The 20,651-nt window shown below is 41.7% G+C and overlaps 1 protein-coding gene across 1 annotated transcript; it reads left to right on the top strand.

Annotated features, from left to right (window-relative positions):
* Positions 1-3,427: 3,427 nt before the first annotated feature.
* On the top strand, positions 3,428-18,594 carry LOC120040701 (chromodomain-helicase-DNA-binding protein 1-like; the record flags this gene model as incomplete). The annotated part of the gene is made up of 4 exons (XM_038985769.1): positions 3,428-3,595; positions 5,311-5,423; positions 5,673-5,779; positions 18,483-18,594. Coding segments are annotated over exons 1-4 (426 nt in total), but the record flags the coding sequence as incomplete, so codon positions are not given.
* Between the last annotated feature and the right edge of the window lie 2,057 nt (positions 18,595-20,651).

The raw sequence follows: 20,651 nt of genomic DNA, 5'->3' as shown, positions 1-20,651 counted from the left end.
TATCACGCTGCGCCTTGGTCCTCTCTTCCACATAAAGACGATCGTGACAAGACCTTCCCTGTAGACCTGACCAGTATTATAATAGACCTGGCCTGTATTATACTAGACCTGGCCTGTAGACCTGGTCTGTATTATAATAGACCTGGCCTGTATTATACTAGACCTGGTCTGTATTATAATAGACCTGGCCTGTATTATACTAGACCTGGTCTGTATTATAATAGACCTGGCCTGTATTATAATAGACCTGACCTGTATTATAATAGACCTGGCCTGTATTATACTAGACCTGGTCTGTAGACCTGGTCTGTATTATAATAGACCTGGTCTGTATTATAATAGACCTAGCCTTTTATATAATAGACCTGGTCTTTATTATAATACACCTGTATTATAATATACCTGGTCTGTATTATAATAGACCTGGCCTGTATTATAATAGACTTGGTCTGTTTTATAATAGACCTGGCCTTTAATTTAATAGACCTGGCCTTTAATTTAATAGACCTGGTCTGTATTATAATAGACCTGGTCTGTATTATAATAGACCTGGTCTGTATTATAATAGACCTGGTCTGTATTATAATAGACCTGGCCTGTTTTATAATAGACCTGGTCTTTATTATAATACACCTGTATTATAATATACCTGGTCTATATTATAATAGACCTGGTCTGTATTATAATAGACCTGATCTGTTTTATAATAGACCTGGCCTGTATTATAATATACCTGGTCTGTTTTTATAATAGACCTGGCCTGTATTATAATAGACCTGGTCTGTTTTATAAAAGACCTGGCCTGTATTATAATAGACCTGGCCTGTATTTTAATAGACCTGGTCTGTATTATAATATACCTGGCCTGTATTATAATAGACCTCGCCTGTATAATATTAGATCTGGCCTTTATTATTCTAGACATGGCCTGTATTATACTAGACATGACCTGTATTACAATATACCTGGTCTGTATTGTAATATACCTGGCCTGTATTATAAAAGATCTGGCCTGTATTATAATAGACCTGGCCTGTATTATAATATACCTGGCCTGTATTATAGTGGACCTGGCCTGTATTATAATAGACCTGGCCTGTAGACCTGGCCTTTTATATAATAGACCTGGTCTGTATTATAATAGACCTTTATTATAATATACCTGGTCTGTATTATAATATACCTGGTCTGTATTATAACAGACCTTGCCTGTATATAATATACCTGGTGTCACGAATCCCGCTTCCTGAGTCTGGGTTTGCCTGTGTGTCTGTCCTGGAGTGTGTTTCAGGTGTCCTGGAACGCACCCTGTCTGGTTGCCGGGCGAATTAGCTTGTTGGGAGATTGATGTTCACCCGCACCTGTGTCCCATCAGTAATCTGCACACCTGTCCTGATCATCATCTCTCCCCTTCAAAAGCTCTGACCTGACTTCCATTCCCTGCCGGATCGTTAGCCATGAACAGTATGTTGTACCATAGTATCAGACTCCAGTTGGATAGTATTTGTTTTGTTATTTTTGTTTACGTATTGCTTGCCTTGAACTTACCTCCGTTTGTTTTGCCTTCAGTTACTCACCCGGATCATTCACCCCATTCACGCCTGGTCGACGGAGGATTCCGCTACTCCATTGGATTCACCTATTTACTCCCATCAATTCACCACCGCTGCCCGCTACGCCACCTGGATATATCTACCCATTCACATTTACTTGTAAATAAATACTCACCTTCTTCCTACGCTCCTTGTCCTGGTCTGCTTCTGGGTTCAATTTTGAAAGAACGTGACACCTGGTCTGTATTATAATAGACCTGGCCTGTATTTCAATAGACCTGGCCTGTTTTATAAGAGACCTGGCCTTTTATATAATAGACCTGTTCTGTATTATAATAGACCTGTATTATAATATACTTAGTCTGTATTATAATAGACCTTGCCTGTTTTATAATAGATCTAGCCTTTTATATAATAGACCTGGCCTGCAGACCTGGCTTGTATTATAATATACCTGGCCTGTATTATAATAGACCTGGCCTGTATTATAATAGACCTGGCCTGTTTTATAATAGATCTAGCCTTTTATATAATATACCTGGTCTGTATTATAATAGACCAGGCCTGTATTATAATATACCTGGTCTGTATTATAACAGACCTTGCCTGTATATAATATACCTGGTCTGTATTATAATAGACCTGGCCTGTATTATAATAGACCTGGCCTGTTTTATAATAGACCTGGTCTGTAATATATTAGACCTGTATTATAATATACTTAGTCTGTATTTCAATAGACCTGGCCTGTTTTATAAGAGACCTGGCCTTTTATATAATAGACCTGTTCTGTATTATAATAGACCTGTATTATAATATACTTAGTCTGTATTATAATAGACCTGGTCTGTATTATAATAGACCTTGCCTGTTTTATAATAGATCTAGCCTTTTATATAATAGACCTGGCCTGCAGACCTGGCTTGTATTATAATATACCTGGTCTGTATTATAATAGACCTGGCCTGTATTATAATAGACCTGGCCTGTTTTATAATAGATCTAGCCTTTTATATAATATACCTGGTCTGTATTATAATAGACCAGGCCTGTATTATAATATACCTGGTCTGTATTATAACAGACCTTGCCTGTATATAATATACCTGGTCTGTATTATAATAGACCTGGCCTGTATTATAATAGACCTGGCCTGTTTTATAATAGACCTGGTCTGTAATATATTAGACCTGTATTATAATATACTTAGTCTGTATTATAATAGACCTGGTCTGTATTATAATAGACCTGGCCTGTATTATATTAGACCTTGCCTGTTTTATAATAGATCTAGCCTTTTATATAATAGACCTGGCCTGTAGACCTGGCTTGTATTATAATATACCTGGCCTGTATTATAATAGACCTGGTCTGTATTATAATAGACCTGTATTATATTAGACCTTGCCTGTTTCATAATAGATCTAGCCTTAAATATAATAGACCAGGTATGGGCTGAAAATCTACATTTTCACATTAGGCTATGTTTTTTTAGGGGGAAGGAGAATTAATGAGGAGGCAACTCGAATTAACTCTGACTGCTTTTATTCGAATTTGTACATTGCAACCATTGAAAAAAATGTCATGCCACGAAAGATACCGGATCCTCACAAATAGGTTCCTGAATGAAACAGTCCAAAACTTAGAGGTGCCGGATCCTATTACGGCAGGATCCGGCTCAAATTAAGCAGAGGACTGTAGGGTATTTCTTGATTTATTTTCCTTTTTTCAAGCAAAGTATAATGGAGTTATACTCCAGTCTAGTTGGTGGCGGTAATGCAACGTTTATTGGAGGCCAACCGCCGTTAAACCTAATCAAAGGAGGAGAAGAAGAAGAAGCCGCGCCTCCTCTGTTTCAGGTCATCTAATCAGGAAGTAAACAATGTTTGTTTGGCGCTAAACTTTCTTCCTTGTTGTTTCTCTGAAACTTTCCTCTGCTTTTGGAAATATGGCGAGCTTCCCACAGAAAATAAAAACGAGCGTACCGGAAGAAACCAAGAGCAGTCTGACTGAAAAAGATTTGCAGAAGTGGGGTTTGCAAGGTTTGTGGTGGGGAATGGGGGCAAAGTTAATGTAAGTTAATGGTTAGCCTACGACAGAGACTGGTTCAGGCATTTACCGCCAGCTCAACAGAGCCATGCCCAACACACAGGAACTGGATCTGTAGTAGCTAGCTAGCAACCTAACTTGTTAGTAAGCACTGGCAGTGTTCAACTAGTAATTTAACGACATTTGCGGTAGCTTGGTGGTATTAGTTGAACTCAAATCAAATACAATACAATGCTTAATTACAAGGCTTTAACCAACAATGTAGTTTTAAGAAAATACCTAAAAAAAGTAGGAGAAGAATAACAAATAATTAATGAGCAGCAGTAAATAACAATAGCGAGGCTATATACAGGGGGCACCGGTGTCAAGGTAATTGAGGTAATATGTACATGTAGGTAGAGTTATTAAAGTGACTATGCGTAGATAATAACAGAGAGTAGCAGCAGCGTGGGGGGGGGGGGCAATGCAAATAGTCTGGGTAGCCATTTGATTAGATGCTCAGGAGTCTTATGGCTTGGGGGTAGAAGCTATTTTGGACTGGACCTAGACTTGGCGCTCCAGTACCGCTTGCTGTGCGGTAGCAGAGTGAACAGTCTATGACTAGGGTGGCTGGAGTCTTTGACAAGTTTTAGGGCCTTCCTTTGACACCGCCTGGTATAGAGGTCCTGGATGTTAGGAAGCTTGGTCACTGGGCCGTACCACTACCCTCTGTAGTGCCTTGCCGTCATTCGCTAGAGAAAGAAATCACATCTTTGGTAGTGTTTTCAGTAGTTAGATTAATTAGCTACTTTTTTTGTGTGCCTTGTAGCAGTGTAGCTAACTACACTACAATTTCTGCAAAAATAAGAAATATGGCAGAAAATGCAATTATTTCCTTTCTTTTTTTAAATTAGATCATTCCTAACTACACATTCTGTTAGGTCCCGTGTGGCTCAGTTGGTAGAGCATGGCGCTTGCAACGCCAGGGTTGTGGGTTCATTCCCCACGGGGGGACCAGGATGAATATGTATGAACTTTCCAATTTGTAAGTCGCTCTGGATAAGAGCGTCTGCTAAATGACTTAAATGTAAATGTTAACTGAGTCTAGGGCGATGACCTGAGTCTAGGGCGATGACCTGAGTCTAGGGCGATGACCTGAGTCTAGGGCGATGACCTGAGTCTAGGGCGATGACCTGACCTGAGTCTAGGGCGATGACCTGACCTGAGTCTAGGGCGATGACCTGACCTGAGTCGAGGGCGATGACCTGACCTGAGTCTAGGGCGATGACCTGACCTGAGTCTAGGGCGATGACCTGACCTGAGTCTAGGGCGATGACCTGACCTGAGTCTAGGGCGATGACCTGACCTGAGTCGAGGGCGATGACCTGACCTGAGTCGAGGGCGCTACAGACAGTGTTGGGGATTCTGAAAATATAGTTTACCAAGTTATCAGTTCATCGCTCTAGACTCAGGTCAGGTCATCACCTGACCTGAGTCTAGAGCGATGAACTGATAACTTGGTAAACTATATTTTCAGAATCCCCAACACTGTCTGTAGCGTCACTACTTAACGTAAAACTGTTACAGAATTCTTCAGGATTGTGCCAGATGAATATGAGGTCCTAAAGAGTCTTGCTAGCTACTTGGACTTATCTCTCCCAATAGTGTTTTTGTTCCGAGATTAGACTCAGACTGGCGTCCAGCCAATCAATGTTGTTGCTTCCTTCAGGGATTCAGTTGCGAGCCTATCAGCTGGACGGAGTGCAGTGGCTCACCCAGTGCCTGGCCAACCAGCAGGGATGTATCCTAGGAGATGAGATGGGCCTGGGAAAGACCTGTCAGGTGAGAGGTTTGTTTTTTCCCCAAATGGCAGCCTAGAGCTAGGGCTCTGTCCAAAAATAGTGCACTAAATAGGGAATAGGTTGCCATTTGGGATACATACATATTAGTTCTGGAGGACATCCGTATAGATACTAGCACCTATTGGAATAAAGGTTCAAGTGTATTTTCTATATTTACTATATTCCAAGGCAATAATATGGATTATTTTGATGTTGTCCTGTTGTCTTGTCTCTTTTGCCCTTCACTCAGACCATCTCTCTGCTATTGTACATGAGAGGGGCCCTGCGGCAGGACGGGCCGTTCCTGGTCCTCAGCCCACTGTCTGTCATGGACAACTGGAGGAGCGAGATGGAATGGTGAGGAGAACATTGTCTTATGTCAGATAACGCAACAGCCTTTAGGCTTCACTGCAAATGTCCACCATTCCCTGTTTAGTGCACTACTGTTGACCAGATCCCTATAAACTAATGGTGCCCAGGCCATAGGGGGACATAGTGTCATGTTACACAATGGCTTAGTGTCATGTTACACAATGACTTGGTGTCATGTTACACAATGACTTGGTGTCATGTTACACAATGACTTGGTGTCATGTTACGTAATGACTTGGTGTCATGTTACGTAATGACTTGGTGTCATGTTACGTAATGACTTGGTGTCATGTTACTCAATGACTTGGTGTCATGTTACTCAATGACTTGGTGTCATGTTACACAATGACTTGGTGTCATGTTACGTAATGACTTGGTGTCATGTTACGTAATGACTTGGTGTCATGTTACGTAATGACTTGGTGTCATGCTACGTAATGACTTGGTGTCATGTTACGTAATGACTTGGTGTCATGTTACGTAATGACTTGGTGTCATGCTACGTAATGACTTGGTGTCATGTTACGTAATGACTTGGTGTCATGCTACGTAATGACTTGGTGTCATGCTACGTAATGACTTGGTGTCATGTTACGTAATGACTTGGTGTCATGTTACGTAATGACTTGGTGTCATGTTACTCAATGACTTGGTGTCATGTTACACAATGACTTGGTGTCATGTTACTCAATGACTTGGTGTCATGTTACACAATGGCTTAGTGTCATGTTACACAATGACTTGGTGTCATGTTACACAATGACTTGGTGTCATGTTACACAATGACTTGGTGTCATGTTACACAATGACTTGGTGTCATGTTACACAATGACTTGGTGTCATGTTACACAATGACTTGGTGTCATGTTACACAATGACTTGGTGTCATGTTACGTAATGACTTGGTGTCATGTTACACAATGACTTGGTGTCATGTTACGTAATGACTTGGTGTCATGTTACACAATGACTTGGTGTCATGTTACGTAATGACTTGGTGTCATGTTACGTAATGACTTGGTGTCATGTTACGTAATGACTTGGTGTCATGTTACGTAATGACTTGGTGTCATGTTACGTAATGACTTGGTGTCATGTTACTCAATGACTTGGTGTCATGTTACACAATGACTTGGTGTCATGTTACGTAATGACTTGGTGTCATGTTACGTAATGACTTGGTGTCATGTTACGTAATGACTTGGTGTCATGTTACGTAATGACTTTTTTGTCATGTTACTCAATGACTTGGTGTCATGTTACGTAATGACTTGGTGTCATGTTACACAATGACTTGGTGTCATGTTACGTAATGACTTGGTGTCATGTTACACAATGACTTGGTGTCATGTTACACAGTGACTTGGTGTCATGTTACACAGTGACTTGGTGTCATGTTACGTAATGACTTGGTGTCATGTTACACAATGACTTGGTGTCATGTTACACAATGACTTGGTGTCATGTTACACAATGACTTGGTGTCATGTTACGTAATGACTTGGTGTCATGTTACACAATGACTTGGTGTCATGTTACACAATGACTTGGTGTCATGTTACGTAATGACTTGGTGTCATGTTACGTAATGACTTGGTGTCATGTTACGTAATGACTTGGTGTCATGTTACGTAATGACTTGGTGTCATGTTACGTAATGACTTGGTGTCATGTTACTCAATGACTTGGTGTCATGTTACACAATGACTTGGTGTCATGTTACACAATGACTTGGTGTCATGTTACGTAATGACTTGGTGGCATGTTACACAGTGACTTGGTGTCATGTTACGTAATCAATCAATCAATCAATCAATTTTATTTTATATAGCCCTTCGTACATCAGCTAATATCTCGAAGTGCTGTACAGAAACCCAGCCTAAAACCCCAAACAGCTAGTAATGCAGGTGTAGAAGCACGGTGGCTAGGAAAAACTCCCTAGAAAGGCCAAAACCTAGGAAGAAACCTAGAGAGGAACCAGGCTATGAGGGGTGGCCAGTCCTCTTCTGGCTGTGCCGGGTGGAGATTATAACAGAACTATGCCAAGATGTTCAAAAATGTTCATAAGTGACAAGCATGGTCAAATAATAATCATGAATAATTTTCAGTTGGCTTTTCATAGCTGATCATTAAGAGTTGAAAAACAACAGGTCTGGGACAGGTGGCGGTTCCATAACCGCAGGCAGAACAGCTGAAACTGGAATAGCAGCAAGGCCAGGCGGACTGGGGACAGCAAGGAGTCACCACGGGCGGCAGTCCCGACGCATGGTCCTAGGGCCCAGGTCCTCCGAGAGAAAGAAAGAGAGAAGGAGAAAATTAGAGAGAGCCAAGATTTTCAAAATGTTCATAAATGACAAGCATGGTCAAATAATAATCAGGAATAAATCTCAGTTGGCTTTTCATAGCCGATCATTAAGAGTTGAAAACAGCAGGTCTGGGACAGGTAGGGGTTCCATAACCGCAGGCAGAACAGTTGAAACTGGAATAGCAGCAAGGCCAGGCGGACTGGGGACAGCAAGGAGTCACCACGGCTGGTAGTCCCGACGTATGGTCCTAGGGCTCAGGTCCTCCGAGAGAAAGAAAGAGAGAAGGAGAAAATTAGAGAGAGCCAAGATTTTCAAAATGTTCATAAATGACAAGCATGGTCAAATAATAATCAGGAATAAATCTCAGTTGGCTTTTCATAGCCGATCATTAAGAGTTGAAAACAGCAGGTCTGGGACAGGTAGGGGTTTCGTAACCGCAGGCAGAACAGTTGAAACTGGAATAGCAGCAAGGCCAGGCGGACTGGGGACAGCAAAGTGTCAGCATGCCCGGTAGTCCTGACGTATGGTCCTAGGGCTCAGGTTCTCAGAGAGAAAGAGAGAACGAGAGAATTAGAGAGAGCATACTTAAATTCACACAGGACACTGGATAAGACAGGAGAAGTACTCCAGGTATAACCAACTGACCCTAGCCCCCCGACACATAAACTACTGCAGCATAAATACTGGAGGCTGAGACAGGAGCGGTCAGGAGACACTGTGGCCCCATCCGAAGAAACCCCCGGACAGGGCCAAACAGGAAGGATATAACCCCACCCACTTTGCCAAAGCACAGCCCCCGCACCACTAGAGGGATATCCTCAACCACCAACTTACAATCCTGAGACAAGGCCGAGTATAGCCCACAAAGGTCTCCACCACAGCACAAACCAAGGGGGGGCGCCAACCCAGACAGGAAGATCACGTCAGTAACTCAACCCACTCAAGTGACGCACCCCTCCTAGGGACGGCATGAAAGAGCACCAGCAAGCCAGTGACTCAGCCCCTGTAACAGGGTTAGAGGCAGAGAATCCCAGTGGAGAGAGGGGAACCGGCCTGGCAGAGACAGCAAGGGCGGTTCGTTGCTCCAGAGCCTTTCCGTTCACCTTCACACTCCTGGGCCAGACTACACTCAATCATATGACCTACTGAAGAGATAAGTCTTCAGTAAAGACTTAAAGGTTGAGACCGAGTCTGCGTCTCTCACATGGGTAGGCAGACTGTTCCATAAAAATGGAGATCTATAGGAGAAAGCCCTGCCTCCCGCTGTTTGCTTAGAAATTCTAGGGACAATTAGGAGGCCTGCGTCTTGTGACCGTAGCGTACGTATTGGTATGTACGGCAGGACCAACTCGGAAAGATAGGTAGGAGCAAGCCCATGTAACGCTTTATAGGTTAACAGTAAAACCTTGAAATCAGCCCTTGCCTTAACAGGAAGCCAGTGTAGGGAAGCTAGCACTGGAGTAATATGATCAAATTTCTTGGTTCTAGTCAGGATTCTAGCAGCCGTATTTAGCACTAACTGAAGTTTATTTAGTGCTTTATCCGGGTAGCCGGAAAGTAGAGCATTGCAGTAGTCTAACCTAGAAGTAACAAATGCATGGATTAATTTTTCTGCATCATTTTTGGACAGAAAATTTCTGATTTTTGCAATGTTACGTAGATGGAAAAAAGCTGTCCTTGAAACAGTCTTGATATGTTCGTCAAAAGAGAGATCAGCGTCAAGAGTAACGCCGAGGTCCTTCACAGTTTTATTTGAGACGACTTTACAACCATCAAGATGAATTGTCAGATTTAACAGAAGATCTCTTTGTTTCTTGGGACCTAGAACAAGCATCTCTGTTTTGTCCGAGTTTAAAAGTAGAAAGTTTTCAGCCATCCACTTCCTTATGTCTGAAACACAGGCTTCTAGCGAGGGCAATTTTGGGGCTTCACCATGTTTCATTGAAATGTACAGCTGTGTGTCATCCGCATAGCAGTGAAAGTTAACATTATGTTTTCGAATAACATCCCCAAGAGGTAAAATATATAGTGAAAACAATAGTGGTCCTAAAACGGAACCTTGAGGAACACCGAAATGTACAGTTGATTTGTCAGAGGACAGACCATTCACAGAGACAAACTGATATCTTTCCGACAGGTAAGATCTAAACCAGGCCAGAACTTGTCCGTGTAGACCAATTTGGGTTTCCAGTCTCTCCAAAAGAATGTGGTGATCGATGGTGTCAAAGGCAGCACTAAGGTCTAGTAGCACGAGGACAGATGCAGAGCCTCGGTCTGACGCCATTAAAAGGTCATTTACCACCTTCACAAGTGCAGTCTCAGTGCTATGATGGGGTCTAAAACCAGACTGAAGCATTTCGTATACATTGTTTGTCTTCAGAAAGGCAGTGAGTTGCTGCGCAACAGCTTTTTCTAAAATTTTTGAGAGGAATGGAAGATTCGATATAGGCCGATAGTTTTTTATATTTTCCGGGTCAAGGTTTGGCTTTTTCAAGAGAGGCTTTATCACTGCCACTTTTAGTGAGTTTGGTACACATCCGGTGGATAGAGAGCTGTTTATTATGTTCAACATAGGAGGGCCAAGCACAGGAAGCAGCTCCTTCAGCAGTTTAGTAGGAATAGGATCCAGTATGCAGCTTGAAGGTTTAGAGGCCATGATTATTTTCATCATTGTGTCAAGAGATATAGTACTAAAACACTTAAGTGTCTCTCCCGATCCCAGGCCCTCGCAGAGCTGTGCAGATCCAGGACAGCTAAGCCCTGGAGGAATACGCAGATTCAAAGAGGAGTCCGTAATTTGCTTTCTAATGGTCATGATCTTTTCCTCAAAGAAGTTCATGAATTTATTACTGCTGAAGTGAAAGCCATCCTCTCTTGGGGAATGCTGCTTTTTAGTTAGCTTTGCAACAGTATCAAAAAGAAATTTTGGATTGTTCTTATTTTCCTCGATTAAGTTGGAAAAGTAGGATGATCGAGCAGCAGTGAGGGCTCTTCGGTACTGCACGGTACTGTCTTTCCAAGCTAGTCGGAAGACTTCCAGTTTGGTGTGGCGCCATTTCCGTTCCAATTTCCTGGAAGCTTGCTTCAAAGCTCGGGTATTTTCTGTATACCAGGGAGCTAGTTTCTTATGACAAATGTTTTTCGTTTTTAGGGGTGCAACTGCATCTAGGGTATTGCGCAAGGTTAAATTGAGTTCCTCAGTTAAGTGGTTAACTGATTTTTGTCCTCTGACGTCCTTGGGTAGGCAGAAGGAGTCTGGAAGGGCATCAAGGAATTTTTGTGTTGTCTGAGAATTTATAGCACGACTTTTGATGCTCCTTGGTTGGGGTCTGAGCAGATTATTTGTTGCGATTGCAAACGTAATAAAATGGTGGTCCGATAGTCCAGGATTATGTGGAAAAACATTAAGATCTACAACATTTATTCCATGGGACAAAACTAGGTCCAGAGTATGACTGTGGCAGTGAGTAGGTCCAGAGACATGTTGGACAAAACCCACTGAGTCGATGATGGCTCCGAAAGACTTTTGGAGTGGGTCTGTGGACTTCTCCATGTGAATATTAAAATCACCAAAAATTAGAATATGATCTGCTATGACTACAAGGTCTGATAGGAATTCAGGAAACTCAGAGAGGAACGCTGTATATGGCCCAGGAGGCCTGTAAACAGTAGCTATAAAAAGTGATTGAGTAGGCTGCATAGATTTCATGACTAGAAGCTCAAAAGACGAAAACGCCATTTTTTTTTTTGTAAATTGAAATTTGCTATCGTAAATGTTAGCAACACCTCCGCCTTTGCGGGATGCACGGGGGATATGGTCACTAGTGTAACCAGGAGGTGAGGCCTCATTTAACACAGTAAATTCATCAGGCTTAAGCCATGTTTCAGTCAGGCCAATCACATCAAGATTATGATCAGTGATTAGTTCATTGACTATGACTGCCTTTGAAGTGAGGGATCTAACATTAAGTAACCCTATTTTGAGATGTGAGGTATCACGATCTCTTTCAATAATGGCAGGAATGGAGGAGGTCTTTATCCTAATAAGATTGCTAAGGCGAACACCGCCATGTTTAGTTTTGCCCAACCTAGGTCGAGGCACAGACACAGTCTCAATGGGTATGGCTGAGCTGACTACACTGACTGTGCTATTGGCAGACTCCACTAAGCTGGCAGGTTGGCTAACAGCCTGCTGCCTGGCCTGCACCCTATTTCATTGTGGGGCTAGAGGAGTTAGAGCCCTATCTATGTTGGTAGATAAGATGAGAGCACCCCTCCAGCTAGGATGGAGTCCGTCACTCCTCAGCAGGTCAGGCTTGGTCCTGTTTGTGGGTGAGTCCCAGAAAGAGGGCCAATTATCTACAAATTCTATCTTTTGGGAGGGGCAGAAAACAGTTTTCAACCAGCGATTGAGTTGTGAGACTCTGCTGTAGAGCTCGTCACTCCCCCTAACTGGGAGGGGGCCAGAGACAATTACTCGATGCCGACACATCTTTCTAGCTGATTTACACGCTGAAGCTATGTTGCACTTGGTGACCTCTGACTGTTTCATCCTAACATCGTTGGTGCCGACGTGGATAACAATATCTCTATACTCTCTACACTCGCCAGATTTAGCTTTAGCCAGCACCATCTTTAGATTAGCCTTAACGTCGGTAGCCCTGCCCCCTGGTAAACAGTGTATGATCGCTGGGTGATTCGTTTTAAGTCTAATACTGCGGGTAATGGAGTCGCCAATGACTAGGGTTTTCAATTTGTCAGAGCTAATGGTGGGAGCCTTCGGCGTCTCAGACCCCGTAACGGGAGGAGTAGAGACAAGAGAAGACTCAGACTCAGACTCCGACTCGCTACATAATGGGGAAAACCGGTTGAAAGTTTCTGTCGGCTGAATGAGCGACACCGGTTGAGCATTCCAACAGCATTTCCCTCCAGAAGCCATGAGAAAGTTGTCCGGCTGCGGGGACTGTGCGGGGGGATTTATACTAACGTTACTATCTGTACTTACTGGTGGCACAGACGCTGTTTCTTCCTTTCCTACACTGAAATTACCCTTGCCTAACGATTGCGTCTGAAGCTGGGCTTGTAGCACAGCTATTCTCGCCGTAAGGCGATCGTTCTCCTGTATATTATGAGTACAGCGACTGCAATTAGAAGACATCATGTTAATGTTACTACTTAGCTTCGGCTGTTGAAGGTGTTGACGAACCATGTCCAGATAAAGCGTCCGGAGTGAAAAAGTTGAATGAGGGAAAAAAGTTGCGATGGAAAAACTAAAAATATAAACGGTAATTAAAAACAAAAACAAAACAAAAAACGTAAAGTTGTCAGCTAGCAAGGTAAAGTAAAGTTGGCAGCAAAACGCACAGCAACAAAACGCACAGCAACACGTCTGCAGATTCAACAGGAAGTGACCTTGGTGTCATGTTACGTAATGACTTGGTGTCATGTTACGTAATGACTTGGTGTCATGTTACGTAATGACTTGGTGTCATGTTACGTAATAACTTGGTGTCATGTTACTCAATGACTTGGTGACTTGGTGTCATGTTACGTAATGACTTGGTGTCATGTTACGTAATGACTTGGTGTCATGTTACGTAATGACTTGGTGTCATGTTACGTAATGACTTGGTGTCATGTTACACAACGACTTGGTGTCATGTTACGTAATGACTTGGTGTCATGTTACTCAATGACTTGGTGTCATGTTACACAATGACTTGGTGTCATGTTACACAATGACTTGGTGTCATGTTACGTAATGACTTGGTGTCATGTTACGTAATGACTTGGTGTCATGTTACGTAATGACTTGGTGTCATGTTACGTAATGACTTGGTGTCATGTTACACAATGACTTGGTGACTTGGTGTCATGTTACGTAATGACTTGGTGTCATGTTACGTAATGACTTGGTGTCATGTTACACAATGACTTGGTGTCATGTTACTCAATGACTTGGTGTCATGTTACGTAATGCCTTGGTGTCATGTTACACAGTGACTAGGTGTCATGTTACGTAATGACTTGGTGTCATGTTACGTAATGCCTTGGGGTCATGTTACGTAATGCCTTGGTGTCATGTTACGTAATGACTTGGTGTCATGTTACACAATGACTTGGTGTCATGTTACGTAATGACTTGGTGTCATGTTACGTAATGACTTGGTGTCATGTTACATAATGACTTGGTGTCATGTTACACAATGACTTGGTGTCATGTTACGTAATGACTTGGTGTCATGTTACACAATGACTTGATGTCATGTTACGCAATGACTTGATGTCATGTTACGTAATGACTTGGTGTCATGTTACGTAATGACTTGGTGTCATGTTACACAATGACTTGGTGTCATGTTACACAATGACTTGGTGTCATGTTACGTAATGACTTGGTGTCATGTTACGTAATGACTTGGTGTCATGTTACGTAATGACTTGGTGTCATGTTACGTAATGACTTGGTGTCATGTTACACAATGACTTGGTGTCATGTTACGTAATGACTTGGTGTCATGTTACGTAATGACTTGGTGTCATGTTACACAATGACTTGGTGTCATGTTACACAATGACTTGGTGTCATGTTACACAATGACTTGGTGTCATGTTACACAATGACTTGGTGTCATGTTACGTAATGACTTGGTGTCATGTTACGTAATGACTTGGTGTCATGTTACACAATGACTTGGTGACTTGGTGTCATGTTACGTAATGACTTGGTGTCATGTTACGTAATGACTTGGTGTCATGTTACACAATGACTTGGTGTCATGTTACTCAATGACTTGGTGTCATGTTACGTAATGCCTTGGTGTCATGTTACACAGTGACTAGGTGTCATGTTACGTAATGACTTGGTGTCATGTTACGTAATGCCTTGGGGTCATGTTACGTAATGCCTTGGTGTCATGTTACGTAATGACTTGGTGTCATGTTACACAATGACTTGGTGTCATGTTACGTAATGACTTGGTGTCATGTTACGTAATGACTTGGTGTCATGTTACGTAATGACTTGGTGTCATGTTACGTAATGACTTGGTGTCATGTTACACAATGACTTGATGTCATGTTACGCAATGACTTGATGTCATGTTACGTAATGACTTGGTGTCATGTTACACAATGACTTGGTGTCATGTTACACAATGACTTGGTGTCATGTTACACAATGACTTGGTGTCATGTTACACAATGACTTGGTGTCATGTTACGTAATGACTTGGTGTCATGTTACGTAATGACTTGGTGTCATGTTACGTAATGACTTGGTGTCATGTTACGTAATGACTTGGTGTCATGTTACACAATGACTTGGTGTCATGTTACGTAATGACTTGGTGTCATGTTACGTAATGACTTGGTGTCATGTTACACAATGACTTGGTGTCATGTTACGTAATGACTTGGTGTCATGTTACGTAATGACTTGATGTCATGTTACGCAATGACTTGGTGTCATGTTACGCAATGACTTGGTGTCATGTTACACAATGACTTGGTGTCATGTTACGCAATGACTTGGTGTCATGTTACACAATGACTTGGTGTCATGTTACGCAATGACTTGGTGTCATGTTACACAATGACTTGGTGTCATGTTACGTAATGACTTGGTGTCATGTTACGTAATGACTTGGTGTCATGTTACACAATGACTTGGTGTCATGTTACACAATGACTTGGTGTCATGTTACACAATGACTTGGTGTCATGTTACACAATGACTTGGTGTCATGTTACGTAATGACTTGGTGTCATGTTACGTAATGACTTGGTGTCATGTTACGTAATGACTTGGTGTCATGTTACACAATGACTTGGTGTCATGTTACGTAATGACTTGGTGTCATGTTACGTAATGACTTGGTGTCATGTTACACAATGACTTGGTGTCATGTTACGTAATGACTTGGTGTCATGTTACGTAATGACTTGATGTCATGTTACGCAATGACTTGGTGTCATGTTACGCAATGACTTGGTGTCATGTTACACAATGACTTGGTGTCATGTTACACAATGACTTGGTGTCATGTTACACAATGACTTGGTGTCATGTTACGCAATGACTTGGTGTCATGTTACACAATGACTTGGTGTCATGTTACACAATGACTTGGTGTCATGTTACGCAATGACTTGGTGTCATGTTACGCAATGACTTGGTGTCATGTTACGTAATGACTTGGTGTCATGTTACGTAATGACTTGGTGTCATGTTACACAATGACTTGGTGTCATGTTACACAATGACTTGGTGTCATGTTACACAATGACTTGGTGTCATGTTACGCAATGACTTGGTGTCATGTTACGCAATGACTTGGTGTCATGTTACACAATGACTTGGTGTCATGTTACGTAATGACTTGGTGTCATGTTACACAATGACTTGGTGTCATGTTACGTAATGACTTGGTGTCATGTTACACAATGACTTGGTGTCATGTTACACAATGACTTGGTGTCATGTTACACAATGACTTGGTGTCATGTTACGTAATGACTTGGTGTCATGTTACACAATGACTTGGTGTCATGTTACGTAATGACTTGGTGTCATGTTACACAATGACTTGGTGTCATGTTACACAATGACTTGGTGTCATGTTACGTAATGACTTGGTGTCATGTTACGTAATGACTTGGTGTCATGTTACGTAATGACTTGGTGTCATGTTACACAATGACTTGGTGTCATGTTACGTAATGACTTGGTGTCATGTTACGCAATGACTTGGTGTCATGTTACGCAATGACTTGGTGTCATGTTACACAATGACTTGGTGTCATGTTACGTAATGACTTGGTGTCATGTTACACAATGACTTGGTGTCATGTTACGTAATGACTTGGTGTCATGTTACGTAATGACTTGATGTCATGTTACGCAATGACTTGGTGTCATGTTACGCAATGACTTGGTGTCATGTTACGCAATGACTTGGTGTCATGTTACACAATGACTTGGTGTCATGTTACACAATGACTTGGTGTCATGTTACGCAATGACTTGGTGTCATGTTACACAATGACTTGGTGTCATGTTACACAATGACTTGGTGTCATGTTACGCAATGACTTGGTGTCATGTTACGCAATGACTTGGTGTCATGTTACGTAATGACTTGGTGTCATGTTACACAATGACTTGGTGTCATGTTACACAATGACTTGGTGTCATGTTACACAATGACTTGGTGTCATGTTACGCAATGACTTGGTGTCATGTTACACAATGACTTGGTGTCATGTTACGTAATGACTTGGTGTCATGTTACACAATGACTTGGTGTCATGTTACGTAATGACTTGGTGTCATGTTACACAATGACTTGGTGTCATGTTACACAATGACTTGGTGTCATGTTACACAATGACTTGGTGTCATGTTACGTAATGACTTGGTGTCATGTTACGTAATGACTTGGTGTCATGTTACGTAATGACTTGGTGTCATGTTACACAATGACTTGGTGTCATGTTACACAATGACTTGGTGTCATGTTACACAATGACTTGGTGTCATGTTACGTAATGACTTGGTGTCATGTTACGTAATGACTTGGTGTCATGTTACACAATGACTTGGTGTCATGTTACGTAATGACTTGGTGTCATGTTACGCAATGACTTGGTGTCATGTTACGCAATGACTTGGTGTCATGTTACGCAATGACTTGGTGTCATGTTACGTAATGACTTGGTGTCATGTTACACAATGACTTGGTGTCATGTTACACAATGACTTGGTGTCATGTTACGTAATGACTTGGTGTCATGTTACGTAATGACTTGGTGTCATGTTACACAATGACTTGGTGTCATGTTACACAATGACTTGGTGTCATGTTACACAATGACTTGGTGTCATGTTACACAATGACTTGGTGTCATGTTACGCAATGACTTGGTGTCATGTTACACAATGACTTGGTGTCATGTTACACAATGACTTGGTGTCATGTTACGTAATGACTTGGTGTCATTTACGCAATGACTTGGTGTCATGTTACACAATGACTTGGTGTCATGTTACGCAATGACTTGGTGTCATGTTACGCAATGACTTGGTGTCATGTTACACAATGACTTGGTGTCATGTTACACAATGACTTGGTGTCATGTTACACAATGACTTGGTGTCATGTTACACAATGACTTGGTGTCATGTTACGTAATGACTTGGTGTCATGTTACGTAATGACTTACACATCGCCTCCTCACTATTGGTCTAGTCGTGAGAGTTCAGACATTTTAGTCTGTACGTGTTGTTATGGAAAGCAAAACATGAATGTCCTACTAATGCAGAATGAGTGCAGAGAGCTAGACCTGTTGTCCTGGTTTGTGACTGTCTGTTGTCTTCGCAGCTTATCCCCCTGTCTCAAGGTGCTGTGTTACTATGGAGACAAAGACAAGAGAGCAGAACTGCAGAGGGACATGAACAACACACACTACCATGTTCTACTAACTACATACGAGGTACAACACACTACCATGTTCTGCTAACTACATATGAGGTACAACACACACTACCATGTTCTGCTAACTACATATGAGGTACAACACACTACCATGTTCTGCTAACTACATATGAGGTACAACACACTACCATGTTCTGCTAACTACATATGAGGTACAACACACTACCATGTTCTGCTAACTACATATGAGGTACAACACACTACCATGTTCTGCTAACTACATATGAGGTACAACACACTACCATGTTCTGCTAACTACATATGAGGTACAACACACTACCATGTTCTGCTAACTACATATGAGGTACAACACACTACCATGTTCTGCTAACTACATATGAGGTACAACACACACTACCATGTTCTGCTAACTACATATGAGGTACAACACACTACCATGTTCTGCTAACTACATATGAGGTACAACACACTACCATGTTCTACTAACTACATATGAGGTACAACACACTACCATGTTCTGCTAACTACATATGAGGTACAACACACTACCGTGTTCTGCTAACTACATACGAGGTACAACACACTACCGTGTTCTGCTAACTACATATGAGGTACAACACACTACCGTGTTCTGCTAACTACATATGAGGTACAACACACTACCGTGTTCTGCTAACTACATATGAGGTACAACACACTACCATGTTCTGCTAACTACATATGAGGTACAACACACTACCATGTTCTGCTAACTACATATGAGGTACAACACACTACCATGTTCTGCTAACTACATATGAGGTACAACACACTACCATGTTCTGCTAACTACATATGAGGTACAACACACTACCATGTTCTGCTAACTACATATGAGGTACAACACACTACCATGTTCTGCTAACTACATATGAGGTACAACACACTACCATGTTTCTAGCTAACTACATATGAGGTACAACACACTACCATGTTCTGCTAACTACATATGAGGTACAACACACTACCATGTTCTGCTAACTACATATGAGGTACAACACACTACCATGTTCTGCTAACTACATATGAGGTACAACACACTACCATGTTCTGCTAACTACATATGAGGTACAACACACTACCATGTTCTGCTAACTACATATGAGGTACAACACACTACCATGTTCTGCTAACTACATATGAGGTACAACACACTACCATGTTCTGCTAACTACATATGAGGTACAACACACTACCATGTTCTGCTAACTACATATGAGGTACAACACACTACCATGTTCTGCTAACTACATATGAGGTACAACACACTACCATGTTCTGCTAACTACATATGAGGTACAACACACTACCATGTTCTGCTAACTACATATGAGGTACAACACACTACCATGTTCTGCTAACTACATATGAGGTACAACACACTACCATGTTCTGCTAACTACATATGAGGTACAACACACTACCATGTTCTGCTAACTACATATGAGGTACAACACACTACCATGTTCTGCTAACTACATATGAGGTACAACACACTACCATGTTTGCTGTAACTACATAGAGGTACAACACACTACCATGTTCTGCTAACTACATATGAGGTACAACACACTACCATGTTCTGCTAACTACATATGAGGTACAACACACTACCATGTTCTGCTAACTACATATGAGGTACAACACACTACCATGTTCTACTAACTACATATGAGGTACAACACACTACCATGTTCTACTAATACATATGAGGTACAACACACTACCATGTTCTGCTAACTACATATGAGGTACAACACACTACCATGTTCTGCTAACTACATATGAGGTACAACACACTACCATGTTCTGCTAACTACATATGAGGTACAACACAACTACCATGTTCTGCTAACTACATATGAGGTACAACACACACTACCATGTTCTGCTAACTACATATGAGGTACAACACACTACATGTTCTGCTAACTACATATGAGGTACAACACACCATGTTCTGCTAACTACATATGAGGTACAACACCTACCATGTTCTGCTAACTACATATGAGGTACAAACACTACCATGTTCTGCTAACTACATATGAGGTA

This window comes from Salvelinus namaycush, unplaced genomic scaffold (assembly GCF_016432855.1).
Source record: "Salvelinus namaycush isolate Seneca unplaced genomic scaffold, SaNama_1.0 Scaffold3740, whole genome shotgun sequence".
Lineage (NCBI taxonomy): Eukaryota > Metazoa > Chordata > Actinopteri > Salmoniformes > Salmonidae > Salvelinus > Salvelinus namaycush.
The sequence above is the reverse complement of the archived record's forward strand: the minus strand, read 5'-3'. Positions and strand labels throughout refer to the sequence as shown.